This window comes from Pan paniscus, chromosome 2 (assembly GCF_029289425.2).
Source record: "Pan paniscus chromosome 2, NHGRI_mPanPan1-v2.0_pri, whole genome shotgun sequence".
NCBI classification, from domain to species: Eukaryota; Metazoa; Chordata; class Mammalia; order Primates; family Hominidae; genus Pan; species Pan paniscus.
In genome coordinates, this window is record NC_085926.1 from 76,060,228 (window position 1) to 76,081,511 (window position 21,284).

Genomic DNA, 21,284 nt, shown 5'->3' on the forward strand with positions numbered 1-21,284 from the left:
TTGAGTTATTTCAGTTGAAGACCAGAATATGAGACAACTGGATACTCAATTATAATTCAATTTCTACTCTTTATGTTAGGTATGTATTTGCCAGCCACTTATGTGTGGGACATTATGTTAAAGGTAAGGCAGCCACAGTGTAGTGGTAGAAGCAGATGAAAAGTACTACAGTAGTCATATAGATGAGGTACTGGGAAGAAGCAGAGTTGAAAAATTGGAGACAGTTGACAGTTTTCCAGAGCCATAGGATTAAAACCAAGTAGGATTGCAAAAGACTCAATTCACTCAAGATGTCTAACTTGGTAATAGGTCAGAAAACTAAATTTGTCATATTTTCTTCAAAGTAAACAAAAATGTTCCTTTTGATAAAAAACGTGTAGTGCACCTTCGGATTTGATTTTTCTTTATATTCTGTAAACTGCTCACAGTAAAACAGAAAAAAAATCTGATGACAAATATGATGGTCCTTAAATCTTGTAGGAGTATGATATTCCTCCAAAGAATAGAGGTTTTGCTAGGAAGGCTCTAAGCAAGGAATCAAATTTCCTTTTGCAAGAAATAAAATTCTCAAAAGTTCCCTGCACCTTGGAAGGGCTCTGGTTGAAATCAATAGCACAGCGTTATTTATTTAAATTTTAACTTTTAAGTTCAGGGGCACAAGTGCAGGTTTGTTACAGAGGTGAGCTTGTGCCATGGGGTTGGTTGTATGGTTTATTTAATCACCCAGGTATTAAGCCTAATATCCATTAGTTGTTTTTCCTGATCCTTATAGCAAATATTACCCCCACAAAGTTTTATGGTTACTTTTTTCTTATCTTCTGATTAGTGCCATTAGATTCACAAATTGAAGTTATTTTTCAGTAGTTTAATTCCCTCTAGAAGGTTTAAAAAATGTTTCCTAATTTCCTAAGTCTTCTTTGTTAGTCTTCTAAAAAACTATATTAAATAGAATTCATGTGCTCAGGTACACTTTCACTAAAAGTATACCTTCAACATTTGCCCTGTTTAAAGGTTCTTAAGGTGTTAAGGAACATTAGGTATCAGAGTTTATGGCATTTGATTAATCTGAATAAAGCTTGGCATCAAATTGAATTCAACAAATGTAACAGTGATAAATCAAAGAGCAATATTTGAAATGTCTCCATCGAACATTTTAAAACAATTTTTAAGTTCACTAATTTGAGTCATTACACTTGGCCCTAATATAGTAGATTTTTAAGTGAAGCTCAGTCGAACTTGGCAGATATCATATACACACTTTTAATAGTCATAACAATTCCTGTACCTCATTTGGAAAAAGATTATTTCCAGAGCATCAGTGCTTTGACCAGAAAGGCATTTATTATTCTGTAACACTTTTCTTGAGAAATTAGCATGATTTATCATTTGAGTATGCTCTCTCAGATAGGATTCTAATATTTGAGTGTGAATAAAACTTCAGGGCATTGAAAGCAGCTGGAAGATAGATAAAAGGGCGATCATCCTCTCTTGTCATTCTCTATCAAGGTCCTCTTTAATTATTGGCTTAAACAGCTATAACTTTATGGTGAAACAAACTTCTTGGATATAGCATTAAAGGTTGAAATAATGAATTATACATAAATCTATTTAGTTCAGTTATATTCTGTTGAATTGGAAGAAAATCCAATTTTTAAATTTCTCTGCATTCTTGAAGTTAGGAATAAAAGCTGGTGTGGGGTCTCCTGAAATAATGAGGTCTAGAATAATTTCTGTTGTTAAATTTACTTTTTAGCAGGATAAGTCTACTAAAATCAATATGAATGGAACCTTCAATGTACCACTCAAGATAATTAATCTTTGAGAGGTTAAGTAACTATTACAAGGTAGTTTACCTAATTAGCAACTAAGCCAACCAATTTTTAGATTTCTTAACTTTAAGACTATTGCTCACATAGTCACGTAAAGTATATCTTCCACATAGTCACAGGCAATCACAAGCTAACACGAGCAGGTAGCGCAAAATATATGTTCCACACGGAATGCAGAACAAAAAAAGACACTTTTAAAATCCTTTTCCCTTTTCCAAATTAATATTTAAAAAGTTTCTTGTGGAATTTCCCAAATGCCAGCATGGCCACATACAATACAGATTGATTACTCAGACCTCTAATGAGAAACACTTAGAATTATGCTAAACAAGGAACACTCTGTATTGATTTAACAAATTCTCCTCTTTCTACTTATAGTTTCTCCTAAAATAAAACGTAACATGTTTGTCTTGTTTGGAGTCTGTATAGAAAAAGTGTGATAACTGAAGATATAGACACACAGGTGTATGTGTGTCTGTGTGTTCCTGTGTATTATAGCCTTTCTTTAATGATTTTCTCTCTCTTTTTTTTTTTTTTTTTTTTGAGACGGAGTCTCTCTCTGTCCCCCAGGCTGGAGTGCAGGGGCGCGATCTCAGCTCACTGCAAGCTCCGCCTCCCGGGTTCACGCCATTCTCCTGCCTCAGCCTCCCGAGTAGCTGGGATTACAGGCGTGAGCCACCACGCCCGGCTTATTTTTTGTATTTTTAGTAGAGACAGGGGTTCACCGTGTTAGCCAGGATGGTCTCGATCTCCTGACCTCGTGATCCACCCGCCTCGACCTCCCAAAGTGCTGGGATTACAGGCGTGAGCCACCGCGCCTGGCCTCTATTTAAGTTAGCTCTGTCAGGGCAAACCAGCATTTCGAAAATACAAACTGTTTTTGCAAAAAGCAGGTATACACCTATCCATAGTGCAGACATTATGTCTACTTATTTCTCTGTAAATAGATCTTTCATTTTAACAAGTACTTCACCTTCACAAAATTTAGTGTGAGTCAGTGAACTCTTATCCATATGCTGTATCTTGGCCAGACCATCAAGAATTAAGCCTCACAGACAGGTTGTTTCCATTCCTTTAACAAAGTTCATCAGTCCTGGGTTACTTCTTGATTTCCTGCCAGTGGCATATAATGATGACTCAGCCAAGTCAGTTCCCAGAGCTGGACTCTTTTTCTTTTTTCTTATACACAGGAAACTTCTTTTCCAAGAATGCTTGTTCCAGTTGCTCACAGTCTCCATAGCTGATGATTATAGAACGATCTATGTACTTTCAATGTACCTTCAAACATGAGATCTGCAGCTGATTAAGACGTGTGTGGGTGTGTGTGTGTGTGTGTGTGTGTGTGAGATAGCTGATGATTATAGAATGATCTGTGTACTTTCAATGTACCTTCAAACATGAGATCTGCAGCTGGATAAGACGTACGTGTGTGTGTGTGTGTGTGATAGCTGATGATTATAGAATGATCTATGTACTTTCAATGTACCTTCAAACATGAGATGTGCAGCTGGGTAAGACGTGTGTGTGTGTGTGGGGGGGTAGCTGATGATTATGGAATGATCTATGTACTTTCAATGTACCTTCAAACATGAGATCTGCAGCTGGATAAGACGTGTGTGTGTGTGTGTGTGTGTGTGTGTGTGTGTCTGTGTCTGTGTTAGACTTAAACCGTTCATTGAATAAGAAGCCTGGTTGATAGTATAAGGAGAGAGTTAGAAGAACAGGGAATTATTTGGTTTAAGGAATTGTGAAGAAAGGTGCTGTGCCATTAAAATTTTTCTATACTTTTGTGTTAAATCTTAATTTTTTGCAGAATTTACTAAGCTGCAGGAAACTGTCAAAATTGACGGTTGCTAAGTTCCATATTGCTTTGTAATTATCTTAAAACAAAACTTGCTTGATACCAAAGTACAATTTTTCCTCTAGCTTTCATAAATTGAGACTGGTCTTTTTCTCACCCTCCACATACCTGTGGCTGGAAGCTGAGGTGGTTGTTCTTGGTTCCCATTACAACTTCTAGACTGTTAATTTCTCCCCTCCTTGCAAATTGTACTGTTCCTTTGAAACTCACACCCCTTGGAAATATCAGCCATGCCCCTTTGGTATTGCCATCATCAACAGACCTCCTTCCTGGGCACTCTTGCCTTCTTTTTTTTGAGATGGAGTCTTGCTCTGTCACCCAGGCTGGAGTATAATGGTGTGATCTCGGCTCACTGCAACCTCCTCCTCCCGGTTTCAAGTGATTCTCCTGCCTCAGCCTCCTGAATAACTGGGATTACAGGTGCACACCACCACACCCAGCTAATTTTTGTATTTTTGGTAGAGACTGCGTTTCACCATGTTGGCCAGGCTGGTCTCGAACTCCTGACCTCAGGTGATCTGCCTGCCTCAGCCTCCCAAAGTGCTGGGATTACAGGCGTGAGCCACTGCACCTGGCCTCTTGTCATTTATTTAAGGCTTTAGATCTTTTGCTCAATATCATCTTCAGGCAAGTTCAGCCATCATTTTAGTGGCTCAGCATTCACATGAAAGGACCATTACGAACCTCTGTTCCCCATTTTTTGACATCTTTATTTCCATTACTTTTTTTCTTTCCTCCACTTTATTGTCATCAAATCTGAAACATTTTCTATAAGGGTATGTGCCACCAGGATCTAGATGCAAATATTCTGCCTCCTGGACATCACTCCTTGCCAGCTCATTGGCTTGGATATCCTCATTCCTACAATCCTTCATTTTTATTGAGACTCTCCTTAGGACACAGCTGCTGCTGCTCCCTCACAATCCATCCGTACTCTCTTGCTTTCAGTTTCCACGTTTTCCTCCTCAAATGTCGTAGTTCATTTTTAGCATTCCCTTGCAACTACCCTGAGCTTCATTTTCCCACCATTAGTAGAACAATTTATTTGTTTCTATTTCTCTTCCCCAATTTTAAATATTGATGTTTCTAAGGGTTCTGTCCTAATTGCTCTTTTCTCTCTACACACATACTCTCTCTAAGCTCTAAACACTACTAAACAGCTAATAATTTTCAGTTTTAGAGTTTGGCCCAGACCTTTATTCTGGGAGTTGATGGTTTATATGACAATAGCACCCGAATAATTCAGAGATAACATGTCCCGGTTTCCCACATGTCAGTAAGTGGCACTGCCAGCCATGCTAGACACGTATAAGTCATTTTTGGCCCTTCCTCAATATTCTGACAATATCCAGTTCAACATTCATTTAAAAAATATTTTGGTTCCAAATATATCTGTAATTTCCTCCACTTATTTTGATTTCCAGTGTCCCCAGCCTAGCCAGATCCACATATTTTCTTACCTACTCTATTTTCTTAGGCTCATCCTTAGTCAACCTACTTTAATTCTTAATCTCCTACACTCTGTTAGCTACACAGAAACCAAAGTGATCTCTTAACGTGTCTTTCAGTTTCCAACTCTCCCGCTTTTCTGGTGTACTTGGACTAAGACCTATGTTCCTCATCATTGCTAATGAAGACCTGTACAGTTTCACATATCCTTCTCTTTCAGCCACATCTCACATTAGTCTTTATCCCTTTTGTGCTTCATCCAGATTCCTACTTTTCAGTTTTTCATTTCATCCAATTCACAGGTTTCTTCTACATGCCAAGATGTTGCTCATATATTAGGGTCCTTGAACACTGTGGGTTTTTTCTTAAAAGACGAACCTTTCTGTATTGTATGAAAAGCTAACTCTTTTTATTCTCAGGTCTTAGCTTAAATATTCTCACTTGAAAGAAGTAGTTAGAATCTGTATAATCCAAATTAATATTTCTTTTTTTCTTTTTCTTTTGAGACAGGGTTTTGCTCTGTCACCCAGGCTGGAGTGCAGTGGCACAATCTTGGCTCACTGAAACCTCTGCCTCCTGGGTCCAAGCAGTTTTCCTTCCTCAGCCTCCTGAGTAGCTGGGACTACAAGCACACACCACTACACCTGGCTAACTGTTTTATTTTTAGTAGAGATGGGGTTTTGCCATGTTGATCAGACTGGTCTTAAACTCCTGGACTCAAGTGATTCATCCGCCTTGGCCTCCCAAAATGCTGGGATTACAGGCATAAGCCACCACGCCCGGCCCAAATTAATATATCTATATATAAAAATTTCATGTATAAATCTTATATAATCTGAATTAAGATTATATCTGTCTAATGTTCCCCCCAACACCCTTGCTGTGTATTCAGTCCCCTGCTTGACTTTGCATGTGAATACATTTTGTAATAATCTCTTCTCTTTTCTTAGTTGGGTTTCTGTACCTGTCTTCATCTTCAGACTTAAAACCCTAGGAGTACAGGACTATGGCTTTCTTATTCACCACTGCAGCTCAGTAACTAAGATAACATCTGATACATATTTGTTAAGGGAATTGATTAAATATAGACCACTAGGTCCAGTGGAGTCCACAGTCTATTCACTTCATGTAGTTTCCGAGAAACAAAGGTTTCTCAACGTATATTAATGAATGAGATATGGGCCAGGGTATATAGTCTGGCTGGAGATCTGGCTTAACTTTGAGTTCACTTGAGAGGGTATCAGTGTAAGCAGGAATGGTTTTACTGACTTCAAGAATTGCATGGTGTTTAGGAGGAAAAATCACCCTGCTTCTCTGGAGAGACTTGAGGGCTCTGTGGCTCCTGTGGGCTCTCAAACTATTGGAAGATTACTACTAAACCTGAGGAGTTTTCAGGTCTCTTAGTTATATTCATTTAAACTTAGACGTAGATGATTTGTCACTATTTTAATTTGTTTTTCACTGAAAAGTCAGTCTGAATATAGAGCCTTATTTCATTCAGATCAGAAAAACTGGGTTACTGTGAAATCTGTTTATCTATAATTTTTAAAAGCAGTTATTCCTAACTTGAGAGGCCTGGAGGATTTATTACAATATGTATTTCAGGGCCACATCTGCAGAAGTTGTGATACAACATTTCCTTACTAATACCCCTGACAGCACATTTTAGCAGGCATCCTGTGTTATTCAGAAGCAGAACGTTTATGCACTACACTTTGGGAGGGAGAAGTGCGTGTTATGTTACCATTTAAAGATGCCTGGTTCTTATGGGGCAAATTGGCAAATGATTTATCTAAACTAATGGCAGAGTGGAATTTTAATACTTTAGAGTTTTCAGGAATCTTAGAGCTGTTTTCATTTGTCTCATACATAGAGCCTGAACCTTGAAGACATTAATTAATTTGTCACAGAAATTAAATGGGGTCAAAATTTACATTTCCAACCCATGTCTGTGCTCTTCATTCTAAAGCACGATGGCCTAGAGTCATATTTTAACCTCTAAGTTTTATCCTATTAAAAAATAAAATAAATAATTGTAAATACATGCATGTGTTATATCTATATATACAATTTATATACATTACAATATTAATTTGAATTACACAAGACTTTGGACATCACTATTAAAGGCCAGGTACAGTTTAGACTGAGATAAGCCCTGCCTGTGAGAATTTACTAAGGTCAAAAAGACTCCTTTTAATAGTGACTCAGTGGCACCTAGTCTAAGGACAAAGGCTCCAGTATATATCTTAATCTAAGTTATTACTGAATGTGAGTCATGTGATGGCTTCTAATGAAAATTTTCCATTGAAAAAAATCAATGTTAATAACTGGAACTCGAGAGCTGTAATGGGCTCTGCTGTGTTTTTCTGGCTTGGACTGTGTGCTGTAATATGCTAAGAAGAGGAATTGATGACCCATGAGCTCTGGTGACTTACTGATCTCATTTGATTCTTTGGTCTTTAGTTTTAAAAGGGTGATCAGAGAGGTTGCTTTATAATGGAGAAGTTGAACAAAAGGACCATCAACCTGCAGGCTCACTGGCACAGCCCAAGTTTCACCGGATAAGCATTTCAGTAAAGAGGACTATTGCCAACAGCAATACTTGCAGGGAAGCTTTGTTCCAGAGAGGATTTTTTTTTTTTAAAGAAGCTGCTAGAAAAACTGACACTAGAAGCTAACTAGAGTCACTCTTTCTAGATAACAATGAAATTGCCAGTCTGAAGACATTACTTACCTAGATACAGAAGTGGACTTTATTTAAGAACCAACTTTATACGTACATAATATACCTAGGCTTGTTGGTCAAGTTGGCTGGCTGGGGAAGAATAAAACCATCTAGAAGATCCACATGACGAGTGGAACCATTCGGGGAGGGCAGACAGATACCTGATGCTGGCCACAGATAGAAGCCAGAGATGCTCTGTGATTGAAGTGGTTCTAATACCTGGAAACTTCGATTTGCTCTTATAATGTGTTCTAAAGCCATTTAATTCAGGACTACCCTTCCTGGTTGGTACCTGTAGATGTAATGCATCTCTTAAACTGTGGGGGTATTACTCTAGGCTCCATCGGACAACTACCTGGAGATAGGTTGTGGAGCCTCCAGACTCCACAACACATTTCACAGGGCTGTTTACTCCAAAACACTTGCCTAATTAAACTAATGTAGCTATTGGATAAGACGAGAAGTAATACGCGAACATTCTTAAAGTCTGTTCTCTTTTGCCTTGTGACCTTAAACATTTGAAAGACCAAGATGAACACTATTGAATGGAATTGTGTTTCCATCATCATAACAAATCTGAAAGCCTAAGTTTTACCTCTCTGTTCACTGCATATCCAATCTATTTTATGTGCAGAAGAGCACAATGGGCTCAACTATCCAGGCTTTAGGAGTTATTTTAATCTTTAAAGAGCAATAGGTACAAGTAAAAGTACATACATAAAGTAGGTATTTAATATTTAATTTTTATTCTCATATGCACGAAAAGGGTGTTCCAAAAGAAGATTAGAGAAGTCCATGGCATGTCTTTATGGTTAACGTTACTTTATGTTTTGGTTCATCTACCATGCTTCTTACAAATTACTTGTTTTATCTTTCATGGAAAATTTTTTTAAATGAATTGAGTTTACTTTTCATCAGCACAATTGTTGACTAATACCAAAGTTAGTTAGAAGGTTATGATTTTTATATTTATAGAATGGCAGGGGCAGCATTTAGATCATACATCATAGTAACTTGGCATTTATGAAATATTAGTTTTCCATAAACATCAACTCAGAGAGGAAGGTTACATTTTTTTTTAAATTATAATAACATTTTGAAAACCATCTGTCCTTTAAAATGTTATTAAAATATATATTGGAACTGGTGTTTTAGATGCCAGTCGTTCCTGAAAAGTGTTTTGAGATTTTTTTCAAATACTGCCTCAGTTCTATATAAAATAGTAAAAATTCTGCCTTTTAAAATGACTACTGGATGTAGGTAAGAAGAAGTTAAGGAACTATTACATAAAAATAAATTTGCAAAAGTAATTTACTGAAGGATTATTTACACTTTGATGAGTGGATCTGGATATTTTGATACTAAATGAAAGTGGTTCCACTATAATTATAAGAGAACAAAGATCTGCAAGTAGTAATTAAAAGAATGTGTATAGGCCGGGCACGGTGGCTCGTGCCTGACCTCAGGTGATCCTCCTGCCTCAGACTCCCAAAGTGCTGGGATTACATGCATGTTAAGTGGTACTCTAATTATATCAGTAATTTAAACCTCAAAAGAGATTCATCATGTACACAAAATTAATCTTGTGTAATTAAATTTATAAGTAAAATTAATTGAAGAAATCAAAAAACACAAGGTGGCTCACACCTGTAATCTCATTGCTTTCAGAAGTCTAGGTGGGAGGATCCCTTGACCTAAGGAGTTTGAGACCAGTCAAGCAACATAGTGGGACCCCATCTCTATAAAAAAATTAGCCGGGGATGGTGGTGTGTGCCTGTAGCCTGAGCTACTCGAGAGGCCGAGGCAAAAGTATCACTTGAGCCTAGGAGTTGGAGTCTGCAGTGAGCTATGATCACACCACTGCACTCCAGCCAGAGCAACAGAGAGAGACTTTAAAAAATAAATAAATCACAAAACACTTGTAATTCCAAATCCAGATATATACATACTTATATAAACACATGTTATCCATAGTATATGTATGATAAAATATACTTGTATGTTCAACTTGGGAAAGGTTGTTGATTTTAGAAACAAACTAATAATTCTGTTGCCTTATGCTCTAATGATTTTCAATTTGAAGATGTATTTGGGATCAAATACTTGAGCCTCCATACACAAGACATCTTTTTTTCCCTCTTCTCAGCATCAGTTTTTGGCTGATTGTTGGACTACAATTGGGAGATCTAGAACTAAATTCCTGCTTAGTGTTTACTTGTTCAGAGCATAGGCTTTGAAATCGTCCTGTTTTGCCTCAGTCTCCACAATAGTACCCATAACCTCATGACTAGGGGATCACGTAGCATTTCTCTAAGCCTTGTTTTTCTTAGCCGTGAAGTGGTAAATGTTGAAAGTGCTTTGTTCATAAGATTTCTGTGAAAACTAAATTGGGTAAAGAATGTAAGGCATTTAGCACAGTAAAATAACCTGGATTACAGTAACTTTTCATGGAGTATTTATTGGTACTTAAACTGTCACTGTCATCAAAATTCTGTTTTTACATATGAACTTAGAAATGTCATTGTAACCTCCTTAACTCATTTGGTCATTTAAAATGGAGAGGTTGAGTTAGGTGTTTCTTAAATTTCTGTTTAGCTCTGATACTATGAGTCTGAAGTTAAGTAATGCAAAGTTGGTAATTAAATCTTCCCCTTTCATGATGTAGGAGAAAGGGAGAAAGAAAACTTCTGGGTGACTGGATTCCCTTGCAAGTTTATTAGAATTGTAATTATGCAGCATTTTGAATAAAGCATTCATTCTGGAAATTATTAAGTTTACTTTTCTTAACTCCGTATTTTGTCAACTGTGGAAAAATTGGGATTTAGGAGTAACCTCTGATTTAAAATTCCACCTGCTAACCATTTAAATTGTAGTCTTGTAATTTCCTAACTTTGGTCTTGAAGGTGTTTATCATTCTTATGCATTATTATACTGTATTATATATTTATGCAACATAAAATGTATAGTTTTAACTATTGTACATGTTTACATATGAAAGGTATAGTTTTGAACTTATCATTATTCAATTTGCTAGTTTTGCTTCACTATTCATTTTTGACACTTATCTGTATTAGTACATGCAACTCAAGTTTATTCTTTTGAGCTACTGTATATCATTCAAATGTATGAATAAATAACCTTGCTTCGGTGAACATTTAAGTATTTTCATATATCAGTATGAAAAGCAGTTTCAAAATGAACAGTCAAATATACATTGTCATATATATGTATAATATTTGTATATATGAAAGTTCCTGTGGGTTATATATCTGAAATCAAAATTACAAGTGTTTTGTAATGTCTATAATTAATTTTACTCTCAATTTTAAGTAAACAAGATTAGTTTTTGCACATGATGAATCTCTTTATTCAGTTAATTACTGACATAATTAGAATACCACTTAAAACTTGAGAATATTTTCAAAGGTATTTATGCTAAACTTACATAAATGTGTTGAAAAGTCCTTTTGTCTATATGTAGAGATTACATGGTATGTTAAATTCATCAATTTGCCTAAATATCAAGTTACACTTAAGTAATGTCCATACACAATTTTTTTGCTTGACTGAACTCCAATATGTATATTGGGAGCACTTTTTAACATTCATGGTTAAATGGCCTGTTTTGGAAAACGATATTAAAAACGTAATTCAGATGAATGCTTAGAATAAAGATTAAAGATGAATGAGCTTTCATATTAATCATCAATATGACAATCCTAAAGGGAAGCATGATTTTCAAATGTACCTCCTTGTAAGCAGGATAATTCAGAAATGCACAATGCATATTAGATATGGGATTTGAGTCGTAGTATATTTCTCTAAGAATGTAATTTATTGTACTTTCACATCCACCCCACTCAATATGCAGAGTTTAAGATGCAATGGCCAGAAGACAGGAACGTGTCACCAGAAGGATGTGGACATGGGCTCCGGGACTGTTGATGATGACTGTGGTGTTTTGGGGTCATCAGGGGAATGGACAAGGCCAAGGTAAGTGCAAGGATGTTCTAATTCTTTGAGAGTTGGATGCGAATTTCACTTTATGATGATATTATGTGAGTCTTTGGTTCGACGTTTAAGCAATTTGTTGTAATCTTCCCCCAGGTTTTTGTTACAGGGTATTGTAATGCCTCTGCACCAGTTAAATTGAAATAGAATTATGTGTGAGTAAATGCATCAAAATTGAAGCCATCTTTCTGAAATTGGCTTTTCTCTGTTGGAATTGATTTTATATATATATATATATATATGAGGTATTATGAGGCTATATGTGTGTGTGTGTGTGTGTGTGTTTTGGGTGGGCAGTTATGCGTATGATTTTGTGTTTGTGGTATTTTATAAGAACACGTAGCATATAAAGTTTTTGTGATTTTGAAGAAAAGTTTTTGGATGTTTGTTTATTTTCTTTAGGGTTTTTATGTTTTACATTTTAAAATTTCAAGAACCTATTCTTAAAGGATGTGATGTTCTTTAGAAATTAAATGAAAAATGTGATGTTTCTCATTCTTCCGCCAAGTGTATTTAGGGGAAATTAATGATAGAGTGGAGCTGTAAGGTTGTGGCATCCTGAAATGTCTGTTGGAGAGTAGAAAAGGGCCATAGATTTTGTAATAAGGCTTTCAATACTGATTTGATCAATAGCTGTATGGAGTGGTTTGTGCCAAATCTAGTATCTGTGAGTGTATTTTGTGATAAGTATTGTTTTTGGAGGTGTGTTGGAGGTTTTGGAGGTGTGTTTTGGAGGATTATTATTTTTGGAGATGTGTTGCCTGCTCAGATAACAAATTGCATTTCTGTATTTTATGTGATAAAACGTCCTGACACCCCTGAAATTTTCTTTTCCTTTTGGGGCAAGTGTATTTGGCATTTTTTCCGCATTTTTAAGGCTTGAAATGAAATCTGTGAGCAGGAAGTTCACAGAGTTTATTTCAAGGGATAGGTGTATTACTCCAGATAAAATTGAAAGTGTGCAGTGTTATTATATAATTGTGATGAAGTTGAGCTTTGCTAGTTTGAAGTATCTAATAAAGTTTAACACTTTTTAAAAGATCCTTCAAAAAGAGCAGTTTTCTTGCCATATGTAATATTGTTCAATGAATTTTTGAAATGAAATAGATATTTTTCAAAACCACAAATGCATGTGTGCCTTTGTATATGAATAGTTGTATATACATGTAAGCAGATAATATATTTTGTTAATTAAGATCAGCTTTGATTTTAATTTTTCTTTCATGCCATTCAGAATTTATGTTAGCATCTAATAGAATTCTCATTTTTCTTTTTTGTGATAAAACTAATGTAAAATATATTTAATACACATAGTAGTTTTTTCACCAAAGGTCTAAAACAAGAATATGTAGACAGTAGCCGCGTTGGGTTTCTGTGGCTGTAAGAGTTGTTTATTTCTCAGGTGATGTGTAGAATTACTAAAATGCAGCATCACAACTGTTTCTCTGTAATAGTGATCCAACGTGACATGTAGTATCACACAGGGTTGCTAAAACCTTCCTCTGACCATCATTTCCAGTAATTGTGGCTTGTTTTAGATGAGGAATAAGTTACTAGATATTTAAAATATTTGAGAAAAATAGGTATCTTCTCTCTTATTTACCCAAACCCTTTTATTTACTCAATATTGATTGCTCAAATATTCTATCCTTCATTGGGGACCATCATTTATTAAAAAACGGCCTGAAATCAATTCCAAGTCTAGCTGTAGTGAAGCTTCTAGTGGGAAATGCAAGTTAAGTAATTTGTTTTCTTTCTAAAAGGATAAATTAAAATAGACAATGATTCAAAGAACAAAACAACTTAATAGAAAACATAATGGAATGCTTTGATATTATGATTCAGGCAATTTTGCTTCCTTTGTGGTAGCTAGATTGAGTGAAGGAGATTGCTTAGGTATAATGAGCAAATCTTATAATTGCAAGTATAACCCAAGCTGCATATCATCATTTAGATCAATAAGCCTCATTAAACATTAAATATTACCTTTTAACTTTTATGCAATTAAGCAGAATTTAAAAATAAAAGTTTTAAAAATTAAAGTTTTTATTACTAAATATCTTTTAAAATACACATCTCATAGCTCCTTATTATTGTCAAGAAAAGAATACATTAAAATTTATAAATAAGGTTTTCTCTCTATTAAGTTTACAATCTTGCATTAAATGTTGGTTATTGTGACCCGCAATGTCCAAGATTATGATTAAGTATCAGTGAAGTGTGACTCCTGCAGCAAATATGCATGCAAATGTTATAAGATTATTTTCACATTATTTCACATAATTTCTTAAGCATAATAGTATGAGTAAATTATACTTTCTACACAACCTCTTCATATTTATGAATAGACTATGTTCTAAATGTTTAAGTCACTGGGGAGTCCCAATGTTCCTTCCTAGAGAAACCGTGTGAGAAATTGTAGCTAAGTTAAAAAAAATGGAAGACAAAAAACGATTTAACGAGGAACGTAGATTAATATCATAGTATATCTCAACTGTGTGCAACCACTACTTATAAAAAATGATATAAGAAATGCAGTCTGAAATCTGAATTCTAAATAAGAACGTAGGGCCATTATCCCTCTGGGGCCCTTAGGGTCAAAATAAGAGAAAAGGGATGAATGGTGGGTTGGAAGTAAGTCAATGATCCTTGTCAATTTTTTGTATCTGTGAAGAAAAGCATCTGCTTGAGGACATCCATTTTCCTACCTCTGAATTACAGAATAATAGGTGCTTATCCTGAGTGTAACATTCCCTGACGTGGACTCTGTCTGTGTCTATGCTGCTTAGGTGGTTTGTGCATGAGAAAGTGTTTAACATCTGAAAATGGAGACAATCCTTAGAGAAAGATATATATGAATTTTAAAAGGAAATATACCTACGATGGAAATAAAACAAGCAACATAAATATCTAGCTGTATTTTGTCTTTTTGATAACTATTACAATATATACATTTTCAAATAACTAAGTTCAGCACTGACTTTGGGAGAATCTAGATAAAACTGAACTGATATATAATAAGCATGGGTGTAATTAATGGCACAGCGGGCAAAACCATGGGGGTGTTTCCTGAGAAAGAGGGACTATAGAGAGGCACCAGAAAACCCAGCTCATTTACAGGATTCTGGGGAGTGCCAGCAGCAGTTATTATATTCAGAACCAAGAACTTATTTCTAACTCAGCAACCCATAGTTCTGGCTGAAGTGCAGTGGTGCAATCATAGCTCATCACAGCCCCAAACTCCTAGGTTCATATGGTCCTCTCATCTCAGCCTCCTGGTAGCTATGACCACAGGTGTGCACTACCATGCCCAGCTAGTTTATTTTATATTTTATTTTCATTTCATTTCATTTGTAAAGACTGGGTCTTGCTATGTTGCCCAGGCAGGTCACGAACTCCTATCCTCAAGCAGTCCTCTAACCTAGGCCTTCCAAAGTACTGAGATTACAGGCATGAGCCATTGCATCTGGCTCAAAATATTTCTGTCTTAATGGCTTTAACAAAGAAGTGCTATTTTGGGGGTATATACAATGGTGTGCTGTTTTGGAGTGACACAAAAATAATTATAAGAAGAATGGAATGAATATGTCAGTATGTTTTCAAAAGCAAGTTAGCCCAAGTTTTTAAACAAGCATAATTTTAGAGTTTTTGTAACTAACTTAGGGTTTAAATGTAGCAAAAATTTTAAACATTATCATGAATACACAGAAAATTTTAATCAAGTTGGTTTCCACGATGAATTTACATGCTTAAATTCCTAATTTCAATCTGCTGCTAGATATGAGAAAGTTTGAAATTTTGAAGAAGCCAGTGGCGCTTACAAATGTAGCAAACTTAAATTTTGAGGACAATTTAATTTAACTTCCATTTTTATGACCAGATTTTGGGTCAGCTATTAAGCATTCAAAAAATAAAATCTGATAATATCTGGCAATTCCAATTTTCAGTTTTATTGGTCTTCACCATGAAATAATATTTAAGTTAAGGGGCAAAATTTTGGAAAAGCAGATCACTTTGTTGTCCTATTTAGCAAGTTCTCAAATTATGCCATCCTGGAATCATTACAAGTAATTATATGAAGACAATATCTTGTGTTTTGTATTTCATTGTTACACATCCAAGTTTTCTCTAGAGATATCAGAGAAAACCTACTCAAGAAGGGAAGGTTAGATAAACAGCCCTCTCTCTTTCTCTGTCTTTGCCTCCATTCGGTTCCTTACAATCGTTTCCTAGTGCATTTCAAAGTTACTTTTATTGTTCCCTTCATTTTCTCTTTCATTCCAGAAATTTAAGTGATTGTATAATTCTTTTGGGAGCTGAAGGTAGTATCTGACTTTGAATTAAAGGTTTACAGCTACAGCTTTTAATTAGAAAATCTCAGATCATGTGATCTATGAGTTTTAATATCTTAGGATCACTACCAGTAAGGAATAATCACTTTGAAAAACCTTAATGCTACCTAGAGTTTGTGTTTTGTGAGGTTGCTTGGTAAATTATTTTCATTTGATAATTGAATATTGCTTCAAGAGAGGTGAGCTCAGACATTTGGCAATGAATATTGAATGTGTATTCCAAGAGACATGACCTTAAAATATCATCAAGTTAAGCAGTAGTGAAATTGAACTCTGCTGTATAATAGAAGTCAATGTTTCTTACATCTTTATGATATATAAATATTTTTACATTGTGGTAGATAATAATTTGTATGGAAAAATTTAATTGAATTTAATTTATCCTATGGCAGAATTATGTTACCTAGGTCATTTTAGTTTTTGATTTAGCGTCTTAAAATTATAAATGCAAATATTCAACACATAAAACCCACATGAATACACACTCCCAAACATTTGAAATCCTAGCAGTCATTTCTAACAGCTTTTTCCTACAAAAGAAGTCAACTATTCTTAGAGATTACATGCATTCCCATAGCTTGAGAGGTTCACACTATAAGGTAAACAGAGAAAGTATTACAGCAGTTTAAGAATACCAGTGGATTTACTTTAAAGACAGTATACTTTTGAATTCCTTGTCTTCAAAATTTAGTTTCTTGAGAAAATTATCTGTGTAGATTAATCATGCATTTCAGATACTTTCCAGACATCTGAATGTTGTTTTCTTAAAAGTAGTTAGCAAGCCTTTTTATGCAGTCTGCATGGGAGATAGTGAGAGATGTGTATGCTGTATATCTACTAGCAGAGATTTGTTTTTGAGTGCTTCCTTAAAAAATTATTTTTTCTGAAGAAAGGGATTTCTTTTTTATAATTTAGATTAGATGATTTTAAATGTTTTTATGTTTTAACGTGTATTTCTGATCATCAGGGTCACTGCCATGGAAAAATGCAAGTTATAGCATATTTCATTTTTATAAGGAAAGAAGTTGATAATTTAGACTTTTTTGTTTTACTAAATTGAATTACATCACTCAATATTTGGATGGCATTAATTCACAATAGTAACAAAAAAATCTTACTATTCAACATAATAAAGTATGATTTCTTTCACATTTGTTTAACTTAATTTGTTCTTTAAGGTACATCTCCTAATGAAGGTTTTCTCATCCTCTGAAGCTGAATTTACTTAGGAAAAATATTTTAAACACCATCCCAAGTGATATAACTATTTTTATTGAGCTTTGATGTTCTATTTGAACATATTTGAAGACTCTACAAGCACTCAATTTAGAATTAAGATTTCATTTGGAGATTTTGGTTGTATTTGAAATCTGTTGTGGAATTCAACATGAAGAATAGGTAAATTTACTAGATGTCATTGTCTATGACACATTTTAGTCTTATCTCTCTGCCTATATGTAAAGAGGAATAGAAATAATTGGTATAAACAGGAAAAAAGAAGTAAAGTGGTAGGATCAGATGTGAGAAATATATAAGCTAAGATATTCTTTGTTTGTTTGTTTGTTTGTTTGTTTTTTGTTTTTTTGAGACAGAGTCTTGCTCTGTTGCCCAGGCTGGAGTGCAGTGACAAATCTTGGCTCACTGCAGCCTCCACCTCCCGGGCTCAATGGTTCTCCTGCCTCAGGCTCCCGAGTAGCTGGGATTACAGGTATGCATCACCACACCCGGCTAATTTTTGGATTTTTAGCAGAGATTAGGTTTTACCATGTTGGCTAGGCTAGTCTCAAACTCCTGACTTCAGGTGATCCGCCCACTTCAGTCTCCCAAAGTGCTGGGATTTCAAGTGCGAGCCACCAGGGCCAGGCTAAGCTAAGATATTCTAGAAGCTAATAATGGTAAAATATAATGTAAATTGTTTAAAATTAATCTGTATATGAAATTTTTTCTAGGACTTTTCTGCCAGAAAAGTAGGAATAGAATGGCAGAAGGAAAGAGGTTCCTTCTACAAGCAGGCACACATCCTATTTCACTTTATCCTGTGATCAGTCTCATAACCATCTCCTGGTGTGAAGTGCTAAAACTGTGCTTTAAGAATAACTTAAGTCCTTTATGTACAACTAAAGTACGAGAGCCTGAACCTTGGAAACCAAGAGATTCCAAATAGCCTTATGTGTGAGACTGGGTGCCACAGATCTTGGCAGAAATTACTGCTTATTCTTAATTCTTATTGTTCCTTTCTAACACTTCAACTTATAATGCCAACATCTACCTCAGCCTAAAGACAAGCTCTGGAATCACTTGTGTTACTTATTGCATTTCTTTTAAAAAACTCATGAATTACACATGAATTTCAAAGTTGCCAACTGAGATTCCAAGGACTTAAAAAAAAACCTGGCACCTTTCCATTATAAAGGCTGTACACAGTGTTCATAGTGTTTGTCTTTAAGGGACATGCCTCATCCATCAGCAACTTTTCTTCCTTAAATCATCATATCTTGTCTGAAAGTGTTTTCTCAAAAGTTAGGAAGGACTAAGATTTACAGATTGTTATATCCCACCTTCATCTACTTATCAACTTTAGCATTATCAAAGCATGAACTGTTTTGGATTTTCATAGTTAATTATGTTTGTCATAATAATTGGGATGCAATTGTTTTTCTTATGATTATTTTGTACTTGTTTTTCTTATGGTAACTTCTGATGTTTGTTTGTAAGATCTTCCTCTCTTTTCTCCACCTAGTTATCTTCCTACTTTTTGTCCTTTAACTCAGATATCACCTACACTGTGTGTCTTTCTGGATTGCTTCTTATTTAACTGTTGCTTTTCATAGTTTACATACCTCCTCCTATACCACACTATTGATATTTCTCAAACTGCACTATAATGCTGGTTTGTGTCTTTATTTATTTATAAGCTCCTTGATAATTCAGACTATATATTTCTATATTCAAAAATTACTTATGAAGTGTTTACTTTGGGTCAAGAATTATTGAGTGAAGGAAATTGACCAAAACTCTGCCATCATGAAGCTCGCATTCTAACATAGGGAGACAGATAACAGACAATGAGCCACATAAATATGCAAACTATCGTAAGTTAGATGGTGAAAAGTAATCCTGGATGGGGATCAGATAATTTTGATAGGGTAATTTTTAATTGGATAGTCAAGAAAGGCCACACAGAGAAGATGGCAATTGGAAGAATAAGGTAGTGAGAACTGCTGAGTCTGGAGCAAAGCACACAGTTTGGAGTAGTAGAAGATTCCAGAAGTAACAGAATAGAGGTGAAGAAGTGGGAATTGTGTAGAGTCTTACTTGCTGTTGTAATGACCTTGGCTATGGTTTGAAGTGAGGTGGAAAGTTGGTAGGGACCTTAGTTTTCTTTTTAATAACTCATTATGAATTTTGAATGGTCACTATTAAAGACTCAATAATTTTGCTTTATTCTCTTGCAATTGACTACAAAACAAACTAGTGTATTAAAGAAATGTTAAATTCTAATTTAAACTGATTGAAATAGGTTTTTATCTTTTTATATTTTTCATTACCAAATATCTCATTTTTAATTAATTTGAAAGCATTCTAGAATAGTGAGCCAATGCAATTTAGCATAATGCATAACTTATTATTCATCAGATTTAGGTATTTAACTGAAGATGCTAATTAGAAAAGTAACTTGTTCTGTTGGATGATTTTGATAAAGCTACTTCCAAATGATTATCACATCCATTGATGTCATATTAAGTTGTGTTTATGGAACCCAAATTTAGGCAGTGGTAATGAGTTAATATCTCTAAGTGGATACCTTTTATCTCTACAGTCAAGGATACTTGAAAGTGGAAAAACATACTGGCTTCAAGTCTTGGGAACTAGGACTTACCGGAAATGTTTTGGTTTGTTTTGTTTCCTGGTGGAATTGTCTTCTTGGAAAGACGGTGTTTCCTTCTACCAGGAAAAAAATTGATCCTATGCTGCTTTACTTTAATGCTTTGCTTTTGTCAAAATAGTGTTTTCTTAGGAAAATTAACCTATCGTAATATAATGAAAAGAGAAATGCTGAAGACACAAAATGATGTACATGTTAATATTGAGTAGGAAGCATCAAGGGACATGAGAAGAGAGGGAAGCAAAGAGAGGGAGAAGAGAAATATATACTATAACAAAATAGTAAAAAGGATTAGCATATACATGTAGTCAATAAGTCAATAAATGGCTATTTATAGAAAGCCTACCAGGCACTAGGGGATATAGCAGTGAAGAAGGCAAAGACACAATTGGCTATACTGTAGTGAGGAGGGAAAGAGGAAGAAGACATACAAATACCTAAACAAAGCAATGGTGTGAAGGGCTATAAGGTACATGACTATGAAGAAGATTACATGTGGTAACATGGTTGAGTAAAACTGGCAAGTAGGAAGGCACTGATCTGGCTATAGGTATTTCAGAGAATTTTTCTCTCTGAGGAGGTAATATTTCATTTGAGAGTTGAGTGAAGACAAATAGGGAGGTACTTTGAAGATCTGGGGTGCTCTGAGCAGAAGGAAGGGCAGATATAAAAATTCTGTAATTTAAAAAGAGAGCTTGATAGTTTCTTACAAAGAAGGCCAGTTTGGCTGGAATGTCCATGAAGGAAGAGCATGGAGAGAGGTATTACATGAGTGCTCTCAGGGACCAAATTTAGATCTTATATCAAAGTGTGAATATAAATTACATTGAAAAGTGTATGATGGATATGTGATATGATGAGGTTAGTTAGCTTTTAGGAGGGTGTACTCTTGTGGAGGGGTACAGTAGTGAAGGAAGGGGGTTCATTTTGCTGACTATTGCACCTGTCCAGTTGAAGGATGATGGTGGTTGGGATTATGATTGTAGCAATAAATTTGGAGAAAATCAGTTGAGATTGGAAGTTGATTTGAAGGTAATTGAATTTACTGAGCAAGAAGTATACCAAGGTATTTGGATTTAGGGACATGGGGGATTATGGTCACTTTTAGTGAAATGGCAACATCTTGATGACATGAGGCAGTTTGCAAGTGACAGAGGTGTGGGCAGGT

The 21,284-nt window shown here is 35.2% G+C and overlaps 1 protein-coding gene across 8 annotated transcripts in view; it reads left to right on the forward strand.

Moving 5' to 3' along the window:
• Positions 1-21,284, forward strand: part of ROBO2 (roundabout guidance receptor 2) — a 1,748,609-nt gene that overhangs the window by 18,625 nt on the left and 1,708,700 nt on the right. For all 8 annotated transcript variants that reach the window (XM_063602831.1, XM_063602841.1, XM_063602842.1 and 5 more), the window contains exon 2: positions 11,739-11,860. In XM_063602831.1, coding sequence (XP_063458901.1) covers positions 11,752-11,860 — 109 coding nt within the window. In that variant the 5' untranslated portion in view covers positions 11,739-11,751. The remainder of the gene's footprint in view (positions 1-11,738; positions 11,861-21,284) is intronic.